The sequence below is a fragment of the Cryptotermes secundus genome, unplaced genomic scaffold, assembly GCF_002891405.2.
Source record: "Cryptotermes secundus unplaced genomic scaffold, Csec_1.0 scaffold1087, whole genome shotgun sequence".
Lineage (NCBI taxonomy): Eukaryota > Metazoa > Arthropoda > Insecta > Blattodea > Kalotermitidae > Cryptotermes > Cryptotermes secundus.
In genome coordinates this window covers 276,020-296,352 of record NW_019738889.1, presented here as the reverse complement: position 1 = coordinate 296,352, position 20,333 = coordinate 276,020, and the positions used below count along the sequence as shown (strand labels likewise).

At 40.0% G+C, this 20,333-nt stretch overlaps 1 protein-coding gene across 1 annotated transcript; it reads right to left on the bottom strand.

Moving 5' to 3' along the window:
• Positions 1 to 330: 330 nt before the first annotated feature.
• On the bottom strand, positions 331 to 3,511 carry LOC111871301. Its single transcript, XM_023864305.2, has 2 exons — positions 1,566 to 3,511; positions 331 to 586 (listed from the first exon to the last, which is right to left on the bottom strand). The coding sequence occupies exons 1-2, from the start codon at positions 2,142 to 2,144 to the stop codon at positions 578 to 580; spliced, it is 588 nt and encodes a 195-aa protein (XP_023720073.1). The 5' UTR covers positions 2,145 to 3,511; the 3' UTR covers positions 331 to 577.
• Between the last annotated feature and the right edge of the window lie 16,822 nt (positions 3,512 to 20,333).

Genomic DNA, 20,333 nt, shown 5'->3' with positions numbered 1-20,333 from the left:
TATCGGGGGCTCTTTCCCCGTGAGTAAAGCGGTCGAAGCGTGAAGCTGACCACTCACCTACATCTAGTACAGAGGTGTGCTGTTTAATCAAATAAGCGCAGGGATGTCTTTACTTTTGCCCCCCCCCCTTTTTATTTCCTTGGCACTACAGCCCCACTGAGCCTAGGCCTACCTCCATGAACTTCTCCGTTCACTTCGGTTTTTCTAGATCTTACACATTCGGTAGGACTCCTTGGGCGGGTGATCAGCCCGTCGCAAGGCCCTCTACCTGTACACAAACACAGAAAAACGCACACACACAAACTAAACATCCATGCCCTGAGTGGGATTCGAACCCACGATCCCGGTTTCCAAGCGAGCGAAGACAGTACATGCCACTTTTGACTTTATGCTGATTAAATACTATTAAAGCTTTGATATGTTACTGTCAATATTGACCATTTTGAGGAAACTTTTTTTTTTTAAGTTAGAACTAACACTACATCAAAGTTCATTCATATGAACCGTTATTACGTGCAACTTTCTTGATAATTGGTGCGTCGTACTATGCAGTGTGTTGCTCCTTCTTGCTCATGTTTTATGGTTTCTGTAAATGAAATACAGAGATATCAAATCCTGATTTGGTGTATTCTTTTTAATCATCAGAAATATAAGCATTATTTATTGTCAGCAATTTGCAGTATAGATTAGATAAGTATTTTGCAAGTACGGTGATAACCTATATTTAACGTATTTCATAGTTTTAAAAAGTTTTCCACTTAGAAATTTATGTCTCTGTGCTATTTTTACAGACACTCTGTGAACGAGCATAAGGCAGCCATAATACGAAACACCATTCATCAAGAAAGTTGCATTTATTAACTGTTTACATCAGTGAAATTTAATATAATATTATTTTGGGCTTTTCGTAAAAAATTATGATTCCACATTTTAAATCTTTTATTCCTATATAGAAGTTGCAAATGTTATTTTAATATCTAATATCACTACTAAATATAGTCATCTGTGAAAGAAACATGTCGGAAGAATACCGTCTTCTGGGATGTAGCACCGTGTAGATATAGTATAAACCGATGTTTCGGAGGAACGTATCGCCTCTAACTTCAGGGTAGAAGAAAAAATTCACGAGCGAGGAAGCAGATGACGCTGGTTCAGCGTGAGCTGGTTCCTCTTTCGCGAATTTGTTCTTTATTTTTTCTTCTATCCTGAAGGTAGAGGCGATACGTTCCCCCGAAACATCAGTCTATACTATATCTACACGGCGCCACAGCCCAGACGACGGCATTCTTCATAGTCACCCCCGTGAAAACCTCAAATCTTACAAATATATCGGAGTTATAATAGTATTTAATAATCATAACAGAATAAATCAGATACACTTATATGTAGACATTTCATAAGATAATTTTGTGACAAGCTTGTGCCTAACTGTACGGTGGAATTATGTGGATTTGTATTTGATTCTGACGTGACAGTTCAGTTCTTGTCACGTTCGTGGAGTCACGCATAATCAGAAATGATCAGAGTGAAAAGAAAAGCTAAAGAGAAGTGCTTCTTCACCCTACCTTCACTGGTATGCAGATGATGATAAGCAGGAGGTCAGCAGATGCGAGGCTGGCTAGGAACACGTTTGTTGTACTCTTCATGCGTCGGTAGCGACAGATCGTGAAGATGATGAGGGAGTTGCCCGCTATACCAAACACCAGAGTTACACCATATATAACAACAGTAGGAATCAGCTCCGACCAGTTGAAGATATTATGCGATTCATCGTAGTCATATTCATAATCTGCGTCACTCTCGTTTTCTGACGTCGATTTGTTTTGTTTTATTGACAGATATGAAGAATTGTTGCTGTAAATTAATTTCTCTCCTTGCTTTTCAACTTCATTGTCTTCTTCGCCACTGTTACTTGGATTGCTGAATTGCATTACCTCATTGTTAAGATGATTGTTGGTGAAGTATCCCCGGATACTGTAGCTTGGATCATTATTTTGTTCCTGTTCATATTCCGCGTTGCCTTGGTTTCTGTATTCAGGATCAAACTGAATGTTATCACACAAAGTTAGTAACACTGGACTGATGACTAGAAGGTAACACACAACTGCAGTACACGTATGAAACGGGTTCCGGCTGTACGTCATGGCGATGTTTCAGAGTTTCTCACTGTACAGTCTATTTATTTCTTGCTGAACACTCTAAATACATTTGTACGACCTTTCCATTTGCAAATGAAACATGAGATATTTTGTTTTTTACACTCACGTCGCAATATTGGAAAAATTTACACCAATATATTTGTAACTGATTACAATTTAGTATATTTTTTATCTTATATTTCAGTTTGATAAAAAACGATAAAAAGCCGATAATATTAGATTTTCAGCTTAATTTCAGAATTCTGTACTCAACTATTAACATTCACGACAAGTCCTGTTCAGAGTCCTAACTTATTATTACCTGGGGCTTCTCTTATTCAGGTAAGACAACCAAATACAATTCGTTAATTTCCTTTTTGCAATCTACTTTATATGTATAACAAATATTCACTCAAGCTTGTCACAGTTATGCAAACTATTGCTTGCTATGAGGGATGAGATTTTGTGTTAATCAGATATTCATCCGAAGTCAGCATGGTATTCATTCCGTGTGTTGAATGATATAGTATTTATGTATAGATGTCTAGTTGAGAATTTATATTAACTGAATTAACTTCTGACAATTTTCATAAAATAACCAGCCTGAGAGAAGTATGTGATGTGATAGATTATGAAGATTTCTTGGATGTACACCAAGAAATACAGTTTATAAAATTTTTAAATAAATAAATTCAATTTTTGGAATTACATTTCTTCCTTCTTTATCCAGTTCAGTATTAAAGCTTTCTTGAACTTGAAAATGTTCTTGTGGAATCACAGCATTAACACACTTAAATGGAAATTTGTAACTGCTATTTCAATTAAATTGAACAGCTACCGATGTGAAGCGGTTTTGAAGTCTATAATACGTAATTACCACAGAACCATTATTTATCTGATTATCCTTGCTTCCTATTTACAGCGGCTTCGACTTAACGAAACTATTAACTAAACATAACGTTTCATTGCCGTGATATAGTTCACAAGTTGTTATTGATGCTTGTTATCTGTTCGCATTGGTTCACAGAAACTGGGTCATTCAGTAACTTTCTAACAATGCCCCATTGCGAAAACACTACATAACATGAGCAAATCCATTGAATACTACACATGTGTACTGAGTTTCGTATTCATGGATTTCAATTTGAGGTGTCTGCACACGGCCCAGCACTCTACCCCAAGCCCTCCCTTGTTCTCTCGAACAGTGTAATCAAATGGCCAGTATAGTTCTTAGACTGAGTCGTACGGCCGGAGAACATGCCAATATCGACCTTAAAGGAAAAAATGATATATATCCGCTTCCGCGTCGGAAAACCTTGTTGTCGCGGCGCGGCGGGCTACCGCTGAACGGGGTCGTGGTCACGAGGCGACTGACGAAGCAACTCCGACCGCCGTCAGACACGATGTGGCGGGCGGGNCGCCCCCCCCCCGCCACATCTTCCCCTACTGTCGATAATCCCGCCCGATTCCTCCTTGATGTTGGAATTAATAATATTGGTGGATTCCCGGACTCCGGTCTGACGAAGGAGTTAGGGACGTTCTTCTTCGTATTCGGGAGGCCCATTGTTAAATTCTTGAGTCTGATTGCGGCTACGTCGAGGCTTTTTGTGGCAGAGAAAAGTGTATTAAAATATGCCTCTGTTGCTCACTGACAGGTTCTTACGAATTATCATTCTTGTTCATTCTATATTCAGCGATCAGTATGTGAAGACACGTAATTCACCATTTCAAAATTTGATTTGTTCATTAAGCACGCTGGTGCTCCGGACGGAAGTTGGAATGTGTAATAGATTTGTAGTACTTGAAGTATTATACGTAGTTACCACCGTTAAAGACGAATTTTCTTCCTCCATTGTCACTGTCGAACCTTAAGAAGAAAGTAATCCAATTAGGTCACGTCAGCACAGTACCGAAATCTATCCCAGGTAAGAAGCCTACTGCTGCTTCTGTGAAATATTTTCATTATTTCATCGCTAGTACGACTATATTATCTGTCTTCCTCATTGTTGTCTATTTTGTTATTTAACAATACTTTTATCTAAATCGGCTACAATGCATTTTAATATAAAACGTCAAAGAGTAGCAATGTTGCTGAGTGATGAATTGCAAAAGGAAACGATCGTGGATTGTTCTAGAGTTTTCCTGGGTAAAAAGTAAGTAAAAGTATTCAGTTCAGTTATTCAGTATTGAGGGGGTGGGTTACCCCATGCACCGCGACCAGTTTGATCTATTGTGCATCCCCCATTGAATTTCTACTGTCTCCATACCCTACCGGTACTGGTGCTTGCTATCGTTCCCTTTCTGCCAGCGAGGTTTCGGCCTTCTACTGGCAGTGGTATCTAATAGCTAGTCCCTTTCTGTCAGTGAGGTCGTCCCTCCTCTGGCAGTGGTACCTAAGCTCCCCCATCTACCGGAGGCGTTGGAAACTACTTGGGCGGGAAATTGCCTAAATTTAGCTCAGAGGTCTCCTAGAGACATGAGGTTCTTTTACGTTTATATCAGGTCAAGGTGCAATTTGTTTTTAAGTGTGAGGTGGATTACAATGTGTTGTTGAATTTTCGGGTTGTTAATTGAAATTTTAGCATGAAGTTGGATTTGGTTGTAATTTGTTGAAGATTGTTTGGATGATGCTGGTCCTAGAATATGTACACATCGCCCGTCGCTCTCATTATTTTTGTTGAGATAAGTCGTAACATAGTGGCCGTACCGGAAGTTGTGGCTGGATTGATCAGATTTATCTGGAGTTGGAATATCATTTACACGTTGTCTGAGGCGGATTGGTTTATTTTTCTTTTTGGCATGTTTTAATTTGGCTTGGGCAAACTGTTGTTTTGTTGTTGTATTTTATTGAGTATCTTTGTATCTTTGAGTGTGCATATTTTATCACTGCTTACACGATGAATAAATATTATTAATACTCATCCATGATATGTGTACAGTGGCCGTCTTATAGTGCACTCAGTTTCTCCTGTTACTTCACGACATGTTTCGGCAACATAATGCCATCATCAGGTGCTCTAATTACGCTAATCTATTGCATTGTTTGCCATTATATGTCTTTATAAAATTATTTTAAAAATATTTAAAAAGTGCGTATTCGTCAACTATAATAAATTTATACACACTAAAACTTAATGTTTTACGCAGAAACTTCCTTCTAAAAGAAGTTATTGAAGGAAAGATAGAGGGGCGGATAGAAGTGACAAGAAGACGAGGAAGAAGACGTAAGAAGATGCTGGATGACCTTGGGGACAGAAGAAGATACTGTCATTTGAAGGAGAAAGCTCTAGATCGCATTACCATATTTACGCATGTATAGGCCGCACATTTTTTGCCAAAAATTCAAGAGGAAAACTGGGGTGCGGCTTATATTCGAAATATTCGAAATCACACTTCATTTAAAAAAATTATATTCATAATTAGTAATACAGGGTGTAATACTCCTGAAATAATATTCCAAGAAAATTATTTTTTCTATAATTTCTGTCTGAAAATTGTGCTGCGGCCTATACACGCACGCGGCCCATACATGCGTAAATACGGTAAGTGGAGGAATTGTTTTGGAAGAGACTGACCTGTCGACGCTCAGATTACTGATGATGATGATGATGATGATGATGATGGTGATGATGATGTGTCTTAATTGAAACTTGCTTGTGGTTCTTCCACTATGGGGGTCGTTTTTCTTATATTCTGTGTAAACCGTGTCTTGTGATGTGTGTCACTATCCTTAAGGTGTTTCTATTCAAATTGTAACGTTGTCCAAGTCGATTCCGAAGACATCCAAACCTCCTATCAAGTGGGTACCAGAGGCTTTTATCTCCGGGGGTAAAGCGGCCGGGGCGTGAAACTAACCACTCACTTCCAACTACTGCCGAGGTCTAGAATACGTGGTTCTATATATCTACTCCCCCATACGTCTTAATTTTGTGGTACGTAATTAGTTAAGAACGGAAGAAACCTTACCTTTACCCGATGTGTTATTACCCTACACGTCTCCCCACTTCATTCGTAATTTAATTACTGTCATGCTAATCTAGTTAGTGAAGACAAAATTTATAGAATTTTTATTTCCTTACCTTCATAAAAATCTAGTTAGTGAAGACTTAAAAGTTATAAAGTTCTTCATCAGGAGTACAGAATTTTTGCTGTACTCCTGTCATTCCATCCCCCTCTCTCTCATATTCAAGTTCTTTTTCAGTACTCTGTTCACATATGCCACTATTGTGCTCTTGCAAGATACCAATTTTCACATTCATGTAAAGCAAGAAGTTCTAGGGAGGAATAATCCCATACTTTCCTTGACATGATATGGATCGTGTAGAAAACGTCTCGCCCAACAATTCTTCTGTTGTTTCGTATGTATTCGTCGTTGAGCTATTGCCTTGCAACGAAATTACTATTATTTATCGAAATATTACCTTGTAATGACAATTGATAAAAAAAGCTCTCCCTGTAACAGGCCGTGAAGGCCCATAGGGTTCTGAGCCGTTTAGGGTCCCACATTATCTAGACAATCGGCTCAAAGATGGCGGTAAGGTTGTCAGCCTTACGCGCCGTCAGCGCTTTACTCCCCACGAAAATTATTTAATTAATTCTTGGTACTCATTTCTGTTAGAGGCTCAGTCGACCCTAGGGCCATAGTGCGGCTGGAAGAATTAGGTCAATTGAAAAAAATCCAATGACCTCATCGGGACTTGAACCCGCGAATTTCCGGCTTGTAGCATAAGGGATAAACATACAGAAACACAGACTGATTGTAAGGACATATGAAGCACGCCGTCGAGGTGGGCTCAGATTCCATGGTACACATACCAAGTTTCACAACGATTGATTCAGACATTCAGAAGTTAATGCGGGGGGGGGGGGCATACAGACAGCTTGGAGACCGCATAAGCCTACTTTGCTTTTTTAAAGTAAGGAAAATTGAGAAAGATGGTTAAAATTATATATATATATTTTTTTAATACTTTGGTGTTTAGATGGGAGATGAAAAGATACAGGATGGTGAATTCCGTTGTAGGAAGCATTCTCCTAACTGTACTTGCTCCCGACTTCTTCGTGGATACATTCTGGCTGAGCAGTCAATAACTTATTTTCAGGAAACTCATTCGTGTTATTGTGTACGTTAAGATTGACTAAAGCTATCGTATCTAGGTATGAGTAAGTTTTTATTATTTAATTGAAGTGGACATTTCATGTTTCTTGTGTATGAATACGTGATCTGTAGTCACATAACAGTGTCTGTAATTCCTTTCACTGAGGAATGTAGTTCATAGAATGCTCAGAAACTTGCGACTTCGAACTGGCAAGTTTACAATTCACCCACTTAAGTTTTCAATTTCCTCTTTTTTTCGTTATGACAGAACATTTGTTCATGGACTCCGCCTTTCTGTTCATCGTTCTAATAGCATTTCATTATGAGTTTTGGTGCATACAGTTGTTTACTCAATAAGCTTATTAATTTTAATGGCCGTGCTTTGAATTTTCTTCTAACAATGAGCTCTGTCTTCCCTCCTTATGCATTCTGTTCTTTATTTTAGAAGTTAAAGGGGAAGAGACATTAACCACATTTTTAATGTTACATTTAAAAAAACAGGTACAGTTTTGATATAATAATGACAATTACTGTTTAGTCCTATTATGCGGTCGTCACGTATTTTAACAATTTATAATGTTACTTCTTGTTTAGTACAGAAGGCCAGTTAGTTACTTTCACAGAAAGACTTCAGATACACTTGAATGTTGTGTAGAAGTGAAATCGTTTAAAAACCACATGGCCCATGGTTCGGTTGATACAGGAAGAATCTGCATTTTATACCAAGGTCTAGAGCCCTTGTAAATATAATAATAACTGAATAATTAAATACATTTTATCGAAAGGTTGTTAGTAAGTTTATTCTGCAGGACTCATGAAAAATTAATAACATATTTCCAACTCTCAGACATCTGTTTATCTTCAGCTTTTCTGCATCTGTGGGAACACGAGTTAGCGGGATACACAACAGCAGGGAGCCCTGGAGAAGTGAGATATATGGAATGAATATCCATTTGCTTTGAGCTACTGATAAAGTCGAAATAGACTGTCAAGACTTGGTAAGAGATCCCCTGAATGCGATAAGTTATCACTTGAGAAAACGTGAAAACAATGTTGTACCGCGCAAATGCATGTAATTACTGTGGAACAACGTAGTTACTGTATGGCTTAGGAAGACAAAGGACGATCACAGTACGGGATGAGACAGATGACGTTCTTGCCACGTCATAAATGANGTGGGGGGGGGGGGGGTTCAAGAATGATATGAGATACATAAGTTGTGTTATGTTTACATAGGTGAGGCCTACATTGGACACAGATACCACCTGGTTCTAGCGTTCTGTCCCCTTGTCTTCTAGAGGACACAGGTGCGCAAGGCAGTAGGCAGACCTACATGCACGGCACTGGTTATGCACATGGTGTATTTACTTAATGGCAGTAAAATGATGGCGTAAAGTGCTCTCACTCTTCCCACCTGTGGATAACAAATCTAGCTCTGACGTGTTCTAATATACTGTTAAAGTCTTCAGCAACATACCCAGGCTGTTTATTTAGTAACTTGACGAGTTGACGGCTCTGCGCTTCACGGTGAACGGTGCGCTGCTTGCCGCGAGGCACAAAAGAATTTTGTCGATTAATCAGCATGCCTGAGGGCCGATAACGATTGGAATGAAGTAGTTACAATTCATATATCGCAAGAGATGTTGAAAATGCGGTCCTCTCTACACGTAGATATTTCTCGCAATTAATGGTTTCATTAAAAAACACAGGCACAACATTTTCTGCACTTAACAGCACACCAGACACCAACTTTCACTGGATGGCTTCAGCAGTTGTTTTGCCATTCTTGCATTGGACTTTGACAATCCAGTCTCTTGAACTAGATGTTTCAGTGATTTTCTAGGTGTATATTCAAGTCTGGCTCTTATATCATTTAACTTACCCTCAGTAAGCACTCGCCGATTATGTTTTTATTTCTTGTCTATTAAGAGTCCCATTGTTCTAAGTTTATTTAGCAAATTGTGATTTGTTTGTCTGCTTGGAGATCTTTCATCACAAAATTTACGTCGAAATTTTCTCCGACACTTTCTAACAGATCGACACATCATGTACGTAGACGTCATACAAAATTACACGTTACTCTAAAATATACCGTACCATGACAGAACACCCCACTCACTAATTGTAACTAAGAAGAAATGCCTAATGGAGCTGATAACGGAGTTCATAACTGCTGCCTACTGCTGACAAATCATAAACAAACTCTCACGCATGAACCGCACTGCTAGCCGTGAAACATAATGCCTTCAAGCGGTCTACAAGTTAATTACTTCTCGTCATTCGAGATTTTATCGGCTGATTCATCGGCAAAATTTGTATGTGCCTGGCGGAATGTAGCGCACCACTTCCCATGAAGCGCAGAGCCGTGAACTTGTCAATTTACTAAAACGGGGTTGATGTATAACATCCACGCGTCCGTCAGTCTCTCTGCCAATCCCAGCCAGTTTACCCCCAAAGGCGCATCAGAGAGAAAATGCTAAAGTAAAATGTGCTTCTCTTGGAGAGAGAACCATGCAAGAATTGTTAATTATTATGTTATATGCATGGATTCGAGCCTGAGTCATCGTGATTCCCATTATTTCCTCCATAAGAAAAGGAATGGGTTGTGAAAACATTCACGTATGAATGATCTGATGACACTTTGATATGACAGTCGAGTGTTCTCTGTACTCGCTTTCTTACATTTATGAATCTTTCTCTCCTTCTTCACCAGTTGAGTCTACCTCCCTGGTTTATGAGAGGTCTTGAGAGTCATGTACTCGTACTCTCTTGAACTACTACATGACCTTCATTTGGCAGTACGTTCATTGGTATTTTATCTTAATGGCTAATATTCATCACTGACTTTTGTGATTCTCCACTTTCTCATCAGTAAATGTCACATGTCTTGCATGAGCAATAATTGTAGCTTTTTCTGAATCAAAGAGAATGTATCCGTTAGTGGTTTCACAATATCCCACGAAAGTACATTCCTTGCTCTTTTCATCCCAGTTTGTGTGTTTGTCCCCACGTAAGCGCACAAAACTCCTGGAGCCAGGCACTTTCTGATATTCAAGATTAACCCCTTTACCTGCTCAGGCGTCGTCAGAAGAAGTTTATATTGCTCTCTTACGTGAACGATTATTTAAGTACGTGGTGGTGTTGACCACCTCTGTGGTGTAATGGTCAGAGTCCCAGACTTCACATCCAGAGATCCCGAGCTCAATTCCCTGCGCTATCAGATTTTCTGAGAAGTAGTGGTTCTGGAACGGGGTCCACTCAGCCTCGTGAGGGTACAATATTATATTTAAGCATCCTGTTACACTCTACACAATATACGACACAAACTCCGTCTTAAGTGTAACAATTTATTGTAGTTCTTTCGTCTTCCTTTCTTTTACACTACTACACTCTCACGCAGCTGTTACACTGCACGTAGTTTAAAATTTAAAAAACCTTAGTCTTCCCAGTTGTTCATTTCTCCGTTACTAACAGGTTTCGATATATCAGAATCCTCTCTGCTGATATCTGTCAGCTATGTACAGAATCTCTGTTCAAATTTTAAAGAAATTTTTAACATTGGAATTGAAGATTTTAAAAGTGCCAGGTTTAAAAATCAAATTGACGTGTGTATGTTAACAAAGCTACTGTACATATCTGACAGATATCAGCAGAGAGGATTCTGATATATCGAAACCTGTTAGCAACGGAGAAATGAACAACTGGGAAGACTAGTGTTTTTTAAATTTTAAACTACGTGCAGTGTAACAGCTACGTGAGAGTATACACCTGATGATAGCCATTTACGGCCGAAACATGTAGTGTAGAAGAAAAGAAGACCAAAGAACTACAATAAATTGTTGCACGTAAGACGGGGTTTGTGTCATATCTCGTGAGGGTAATTGAGGAGCCATTGCAAGGAAGTAGCGACTCCGGTCTAGAAAACCGAGATAACGGCCGTGGGAATCCGTTGCGCTGACCACGCGACACACTCTATCCGCTAAAGTTGGCACTAACTTCTCCGACAAAGGGCGGTCGCTCGGTCGATATAGTTCGCTTACGGACTAAAAGGCCACGGAGTTTAAGAGATGTGGTGTTAACTACTTCGGCCCAGAATTTCTTACCCATCCCTGCATCAGCCAGCACGCTTCTTGTCTTTCCTTCCGTCTTTCTATTTGCCTTTTCTGCCCTCTATTCTGCTCTGGTGTGTAGGGAACTGTCTTCGATGCACGATACTACATTTCTTCAGGCATTCCTGCAAGTCTCTATCGCCGTATGCTGTTCCATTATCAGTATTTTTTTATTTCTAGTGGGGTGGGACTAAGTCCCTTTTACTGCGGCCACTTCTGGCCTGTTGTACCAGCCCCAGATGATAGGTGAGGGTGATTGTGGAGAAATTGGTGGAATGAAGATTGGCAGGGGAAACCGAAGTATTCGGAGAAAAGCTGCCCCAGCGCCACTTTGTCCACCACAAATCCCACTTTACCAGACCCGGGATCGAACCCGGGCCGCCGCGGTGGGAAACCAGCGACTAACCGCTTGACCTATGGCGCGGCCTCCATTATTAGTAAAAACCGTTCTAGTTCTTTTACCTCTTTGATTCTATATCACGATCTTAAATTCCTCGAATCTTTCTTTGACATCACTTTCATTTCTCATTGTGTAGACGAAGATCTTCCGCGTGAAAGTGAGTCTGAACCTCACTCTTCCTTTGGTCCACAAAACTCTGGATGAATTAACTGCAGTTTTTGCGAGACTCTATTCTTGCTGGATTTAAACGCCATCTTGCTGTGTTTACATTTAGTGCAAACAGTGCATAGTTCATCATCAGTATTACTAAATTCTATTCCAGTTGTCAAACCTCCAACCAGAAGTTTTATTATTTTCTACGCAGGTGACCTAGTCCCCTGTGCCAAAACCTCTGCGTTTTCTTCTCTGATACATCCCCATGGAACATCTCCTGGGTCACGTCTAGCTTTTACGTTCCGTTCAGATTTGATCCGGTGTCCCTCACTTCTCCTTGAGTTTTGCAGCCGTCTTCATCATGCATTCTGTAGCCCTGTTGGGGAAAAGTGACTATTAATTTATTTTCGATCACCTTGCTTGCAGAAAATTTAGTTGTTAATACTGGAGGTGAAGGTAAAAGGTAAAGTTGTCCTTGTGCTAAACCAATTAAGCAGTACGCCATGAAGGCGTACGGGGGGCTGGATGCATAGCTTCACGCCCCGACCGCTTTACACCCCGGCGAAAAAGTCCCCAGTACCCATTGGATAGGTGGGCCTCAGATCCAGTCTTGTCCACGTGGAGAAGAGAAAATTCTTGACCCTACCGGGACTCGGACCTGTCGGTCGTCTAGCCCGTAGCCAGTCGCTATTCCAACTACGTTGATTGATTATTCTTACTGGATCATTAAAAAAACATTCTTAATTGTCTTAACAGCATCGGAATTTTCAGTTTAACTTTACCGTGACATCTTCGTTCCCTTCTGCATATACTTTCCGTTGTCATCAACAGCGACTTCTTGTCTGCTGCATTTCTTATTTTCAGTGCAGTGCTTGCTCACTGATATATGTGAGCTAACCCTGGAATCTATAATCTACTCATTGGAATCCATAGCAATGGTTGAAAGAGCTGCTAACAAGATGGTGGCCTTTTTGCTAAAGCTTGGTCTTTTCTTCGTCTTTCTTGTTTTGTTTGTCTCCTCTTTCTTTATACATTAATGGGAATTTATGTTCCCTTTGTTGCTCAAAAACATGTAGCAATAAATTGTTTCCTTCTGTTCCAATTAGCGGTCAGTGCCCTATCCTGCTGGTCATCCTTTATACGGTGCTTGGTATCTCGTTATATGAGCACTGACCTTACATAATCAGTTGATATCTTTGTATCTGAACTTTCCATTTCCATAATCATCAGCTCATACTGATCTCCTTGTCCATTAACCACTATAACAGCAATAAATTTATGCCCAATTTCGGTTTAAGTTTCTACAAGCTTTTGCGACAATGATTGTTTCGCATTTCATTAAAGTACTGTACCATATTCGGGTGATCTACTTTCACATGTAACAATCTTCTTAGCAGTTCTAATCTTCTCAATAATCATTTATTTTCATGCCTTTCTTCAAGCTTCTCCCTTATTTCCTTTTACAGGTTTTGAACTCTTTATCACGAGACAAAGTGTCTTGTCCACCATCAGATATGTTATACTCTTCGCCTTTGTACTCCTCTTCACTTTAATTTCATCACCTGTTACCACATCCCACAAATCTTCAGCTATTAGAAACATTTACAAACCGAATGTAAAGTTCCTGTAGTTGTCTCTCCTCACGGCTTCCTAGCAGTGAGGAGTGGACGAAGCCATCTCGGCACTGGGACGGGACTTCTCATGCTGAGTTATCCTCACGTCTTATCCATTTCACCTTTAACACGGAGAAGTTCACTCAAGGATTTATTTTCTTCTTTAAGTTTCAGAAAGCGAAGATACGTGTCTCACAAAGCATCGCCACGAGTGTGGAAAACCTCAAATGTCTGTAACTCACATTTCTTCCGCCTAATTCAGTACTGCACCAGATCACGAGATTCTGGGCCCATGACATGTGTACTTAAATTAGGAAACAAACATTAGTGTACAGAATAACTGGATATCTGTTTTTGTGCTATTATTACACTACACAACCATAAATCAAAATCCACCGGAAGGGGTCTAACCGGAAGTGATTAAAAAGACAACGATAAATAATCAGGACGTTCAGATTAAACAAGAACATAATAATTTTATTTTCATCAGCATTCATGCAGAGACTGGTAGTAGGTTTAAAAGGACAGAGAATTTCATAGTTCGCATTGTTAACCGTTGTGGGGGCAGTACATGTACTACGAATATATCCAATTTAGTCACTAGAGGACAGCACAAATATTAAAATAATCGCGGTAATATCTTTATTTTTAGTCCGAGATGCTGCGACGCACCATTTCTGCAATGTTCAGAATGGAATTCTTAATTTTGGAATATCACATATTTTTAATTTTATAAGTTATCTAGAAAAGTCGAAATACATAATGTAAACAAGTTTCCTTCCAAAGCTTATGTATTCATTATCGTTGCCTTCTTGCGTTCCGCACAAAAATATAGTTCACACCTAAACCATTTAATTTCAGCACATAAATGAAACATCTAAAAGTAAAAAACTACACCTGTGATGCACTCACTCAAGTTTTTCAGTGTTCATATGCCGAGTTTCAGCTTCCTAGGCTTTATGGCTTTTGAGTTACAGCGTTAAAATACAAACCCTTATATATTCTCTTTTATTTATTAGATGACACCTTAATACATTGTACAATAATGTAACTACCTGTAGGCCCACACAACGCTGATTAAAGTTCTCACTTTATCAGAAAGCTCTGTGGATTAGTGTAGGTTGGTTCACTATTCGGCTACCGAGAGAATATAGTGTCAATGGGATAATCATTGAAGGTCACCGGGAAGGTCATTATGAAAAGCTGACGGGTCCTGTTTGTAGGGATCAAGTAATATTCGATAATAATAAGCAGATTTACTACTGAATTTCGAGCCGAAAACTTTATAATTGGGCCAGTATTGTCAGAAAATATAAAGTGAAGGACTATCTTTTGTAAGATTTGAGGTTTTCAAAGCGGTGACTATGAAGAATGCCGTGTTCTAGAATTTGGCGCCGTGTAGATATTTTGTTAACCGACGTTTCGGAGGAATGTATTGCTACAATCTTCAGGGTATAAGAAATCCGCGAGCGATGAAGCAGCGTGAGCAGGTGTCTGTAGAAATTTTAATTTATTCTTTTCCTATCTCACTGTATACATAAAGCCCAAATTATACTTTATGTGATTTATCACAAACCAGTCATTGTTTACGTTGTAAATTCTAGACGGTTAATATAAATATATACACTGGCATACTCTACAGAAGCATATATTTTTACACACTGAGCCGCATAAATAGTTGAACCTTGCTTAGTATTCACAGTGCAACTCACGAGTCACTGTTCTAATTTCAGAAGAAACCTGGGTATTTTGTGTTGGTTTCGAACGCACTTTCCGTTGTTGGATATGCTATATAGATTGTTAGAAGCTTGTCTCCGTGAACACAAGGAGCAAGGCAAGTACTGGTGGACTAGTAAAGTTACTTGTCTCCTGGTCTCTTTGGCAACTCATATCGTCAGCATAAAAATGGATCAGTTAAAGTCGTTTCTTTGTGGTTTGTGTGTGCAGATCTTGTAGATGACAAAGGAAGAGCATAGGCAGTTGAGTGGAAAATGTTAGCTAGAGTAGCAGACCTCTGCACGTTCGCAACAAATTTCAATATATTCCGATCACAGTGGCCGCGCCGTCTAAGGCATGAAATATCTTCGCCTGCCCAAACACTGGGATCGTGGGTTCGAATACCAGTCCAGGCATGGTTGTCTGTCTTCGAATTTGCTAATTTGCTGTGTTTTTGTTGTCCTGTGTAGGTAGCTCTCTTGTGACGTGCTGATCCCCTATCCAAGGAGTCCTACCAACTGTTTTTCATTGTTTATATTTCCAGACTAATTCTGATGGAAACAGGCCAAAGGGCCTAGTACGAAAGGTAGAGGAATAAATTGGCTTTGCGATGTCACTGAGGTGGATCATAAATTAATTTTCCGATTATTCTACATTCTAAAATTGTAATTCCTACCGCGTATGATATACTATTCTCAAGAATGGCTTACCAAGATATCCGTAAAGTAAAAAAGGTAAAGCTATCTCTGTAAGAGCCCGTGGATTGTGAGACGTCGAGGCTGCCGTATTTTCTAGACAATCTACTCTCAGATGGCGGTGTTCATTATTGCCAGTCTTACGCGCCGTCCGCTCTTTACGCTCACGAAGATTCCTGGTACTCATTTCTGTTAGAGGCTGAGTCGACCCCAGGACCATAGTGCGGCTGAGAGGATTAGGTCAATTAAAAGATCCCATAACCTCATCAGGAATCAAACCCACGACCTTGTAGCAACCTACCGTATGCTTCCTACTGATTTTACGGAGAATGAAGAAAATGAGAAACAAATAGCAGGGAATAAATCAAAGGAATAAAAGCTTGAAGACTTAAGATATGGAGAACAATACAGTTCGAGAAAGTGCGCGATCTGGAAGCTATAGATGTAACTTAATTTACTGATTTGATGGAGAATGGAGCAAAGGAGGTAAAGGTATTCAAGGCTTGAACCAAAGGAAGGAAGTACTAGCTTTGAAGATACGCAAACTGTTCTTCTTCCTTAAATTTCAACGCGCTTTTTACGCAAGTATAGATGAATAACTATACTTGTCGGCGAGGTTTTCCAAATCAAAGCATTTTTCGATATAGTGTATATATAACTATTTTGTTTTTTTATTTATTAATATTAGTGGGGCGACACCGAGTTCACTTTGTGCTGTGGCCTACTGTACCAGCCCCAGATGACAGGCGGTGGTGACTGTGGAGCAGTCAGATGAATGAAGATTGGCAGGGGAAGCCGAAGTACTCGGAGAAAATCTGCTCTGGTGCCGCTTTGTCCACCATAAATGCCACATGACCTGAACAGGGCTCGAACCCGGGCCTCTGCGATGGGAAACCAGCGAGTAACCGTCTGAGCTATGGCTCGGCCTGTATATGACTAAGCTTAGATAAAATAATGACCGCCTCTGTAGTCTAGTGGTCAGAGTTCCTGGCTACAGATCCTGAGGCCCCGGGTTCTATTCCCGGCGATACCAGATTCTCTGAGAAGTAGTTGGTCTGGAACGTCGCCCGCTCAAGCTCGTGAGGATAATAGAGGAAGTGCTTCAAGGGAATAGCTAGAAAACCGAGACCAACGGTCGTGGGGATCCGTTGCGCTGACCACTCGACACCCTCTATCCGCTAAAGTTGGCACTAATTTCGCCGACAAGCGGCTGTCGCTTGGTCGGTATAGTTCGCTTACGGACTACATGCCACGGAGTTTGTTTTTGTAGATAAAAATATATAATTTTGCACCGTTCAGAGTGATATCTGTAATCAGTTATCTTAGTAACGAACATGTTTTTATCTCCACCAAAGAAACACCGACGAGTGAACTGTCAGACAAAAATACCAATGAACGCAGCTGGAAGTACTCAGTTGGAGTCGGCGGTGTGCATCGCGCAGAATGGAGAACGCTGCACGCTGCTCGGTGTGTAGGACATGCAACCGGTCTCCGCCCGAGCGTCATGCACCTAGTTCGTATGTAGCTCCACAACTGGAGGCTGCTCATAGAATTACTGTGATTGAGCTGAGTGAATTGAGGGGGGGGGGGCGCAGAAGGAACCCCCTATTGTGTAATTGATAGAACCTCACCGCAGTTCAACTTCTGATCTCAGAGAGCGACTGCTGTACTCTACATGCTTGCAGAGTTTATACGGCATGGCCTAATTGTCATATGTCCAGAATTCATCTAGTATTAGGAACAGTTTTTATGTTATACATGGATTGGATTGATCTGGCTCATGATAGAGGCCAGAACACGGTAATGAACCTTCGGGTTCCGTAAAATGCTGGGAAATCCTTGAGTAGCTGCAGAATTGGTGGCTCCTCAAGAAGGGCTCGGCTCCATGAGTAAGTAAGTAAGTAAATAAGTAAGTAAGTAAGATGTTATTTCCAGTGCCGTCACCGATATGAAGTCATAATTGTAACTAGTTCGTTTTCGTAACGGTTGTAATATTTCTTCTAAAATATTAATGAAAAACATACGAAGGAGAGTCAGTAAATATTGTTATAAATGGAAGTAAAGCTGTATTGGACGTAATAGGGTTTCTATCTGTATCACTAGGTAGCAGCACAGTCCAGCTCCATGATAGTCTATGTAGCAGACGCACATGCACATGCTCAGAAACTGATTTCAGCGGTCAAAACGGCGATCGTACTTGAGGAATGTGTTACCAAAAAGCAGCGTTACATTATGCGTTTTTTTGTGGGCAAAGGGACTCGGTGCAAAGGATATTCGTAAAGAAATGTTTCCTGTTTACGTCGGGAAGTGTTTATCGCGTAAAGCTGTTCACAACTGGGCCGAGAAGCGTACAAACCTTTCGCTGATAACGAAGAGGTCGAAACGGAGGAGCGGAAGTGACTAAGACAGCAGTTAAGACTTGTATAGCTCGGGTTTCGACGCACCGGTAAAGGCGATGTGACAGATGTGTCAATCTGTGTGGAGGACATGTCGAGAATTAAGCGTTTTTTCAGGTTAGAATATCACATATTTTTACGTTTTATATCCATTTGTGACCTACGTACTGACTCTCCCTCGTAGTTCGTAATGTTGACTATAATTTAAAATTTCATATGTTAACGTTTTTTTTTTAACGGATATCTTCTTGTGTGCAGATTGGAAGAGGAGTTCGACAAGGATGCTGTTTATCACCAATTCTGTTCAACTTGTACAGCGAATGCCTTACCAAGGAAGCTCTGGATGGGCTCGGTGACTTCAAAGTAGGAGGGCAAATTATTCAAACTGTGAAATATGCAGATGACCTTGTGTTAATGGCTAAGGAAGAAACTGTGCTACAGGGCATGATTGATAGACTAATTGAAATTGGAAGGTGCTATGGCATGGAAATGAATGTGGAGAAAACAAAAGTAATGAAAATTTCGAGACAACCAACCCCAGTCACAATAAAGATAGACCAAAAACAAGTGGAGAATGTGAAATGTTTTAAATATTTGGGTAGCTTGTTAACAGATGATGGAAGGTGTACTTGTGAAATTAAATCCAGGATTGCCATGGCAAAAGCTGCATTTAGCAAGAAGAAGAATCTTTTTACCAGCAAATTGGACTTAAATTTGAGGAAGAAACTAGTGAAATGCTACATTTGGAGCATAGCTCTGTATGGGGCTGAAACATGGACACTTAGGGCAGTAGATCAGAAACATCTGGAAAGTTTCGAAATGTGGTGTTGGAGAAGAATGGAGAAGATCAGTTGGACCGATTATGTGAGAAATGAAGAAGTGTTAATTAGAGTCAGTGAGCAGAGGAATATCCTACATGAAATAAGAAAACGGAAGGCTAATTGGATTGGTCATGTTTTACGCAGAAACTGCCTTCTAAAAGAAGCTATCGAAGGAAAGATAGATGGGCGGATAGAAGTGACAAGAAGACGAGGAAGAAGACGTAAGAAGATGCTGGATGACCTTGGGGACAGAAGAGGATACTGTCATTTGAAGGAGAAAGCTCTAGATCGCATTAAGTGGAGGAATTGTTATGAAAGAGACTGTGGACCTGTCGTCTTGACAGATTACTGATGATGATGATCTTCTTGTTGAACGTAACAGTTAACTCAGTTGTTGCTCTTTTTCTCCACAGACATGGTTTTTCCAGTGGGCTCTAGAATTTAGTTTCTCTATACTACTATCATTGTTAAGTGTGATCATAGAGGAATTCTACTGCTGCTTTATTTCAGCGTAAAATTGTGCATATGCTTAGAATCATTGTTGCGCTATACATTTCAGAGCTGTTCCTATAGGAACAACAACCGTTTCATATTGTCTGTATCCATCAGCGTAATCCAGTGCACGGGCCAATAAAAGAGCCTCCAGTTTTCTGTCAACATCGCATTGCACACTACAAGTCATATTATTGAAGTCTAGTTACTAAAATCACTTTTATGTTTGTTTATTCTAAATGTAAAAATTAATGTCTTAGCTCGCATATAATATAGAGCTTAATGTAAATTTCCACATACTTGTACAACGTGATTCTAAATTATTATCGGGGTTTCCGTGAATACGGCTTGGACATTCCACGTGCCACAAAAGTCGCGCATATTCAAGTTATTTAGCATTCTGCAATATAGATTCTACAAATAATGAACTCTCTGAGTTACATTTTCATATTCCATAAACATATTCATTTCATTTTTCCAATATGGAAACTAAGCCACGAATATCCCGACAGTAATTTAGAAACACCGTGTGCATGATGTTTGTAACGGGGGATTCCTATCATCATTGCTGAGTGGCACGGCTACATACTCCAAAACACCTTATCATCTTCCTCCTCACCAGTCAATCGGATATGCCATAAGAAAGGGAAAGCTAGGTGTGAAGTAGTAACATTTTCAGTTAGGGTGAGAAAATTTGTGTCT

Bases quoted from the DNA above. Each gene is read 5' to 3' on its own strand.
- LOC111871301 (XM_023864305.2), bottom strand. From the start codon at position 2,144: ATGACGTACAGCCGGAACCCGTTTCATACGTGTACTGCAGTTGTGTGT.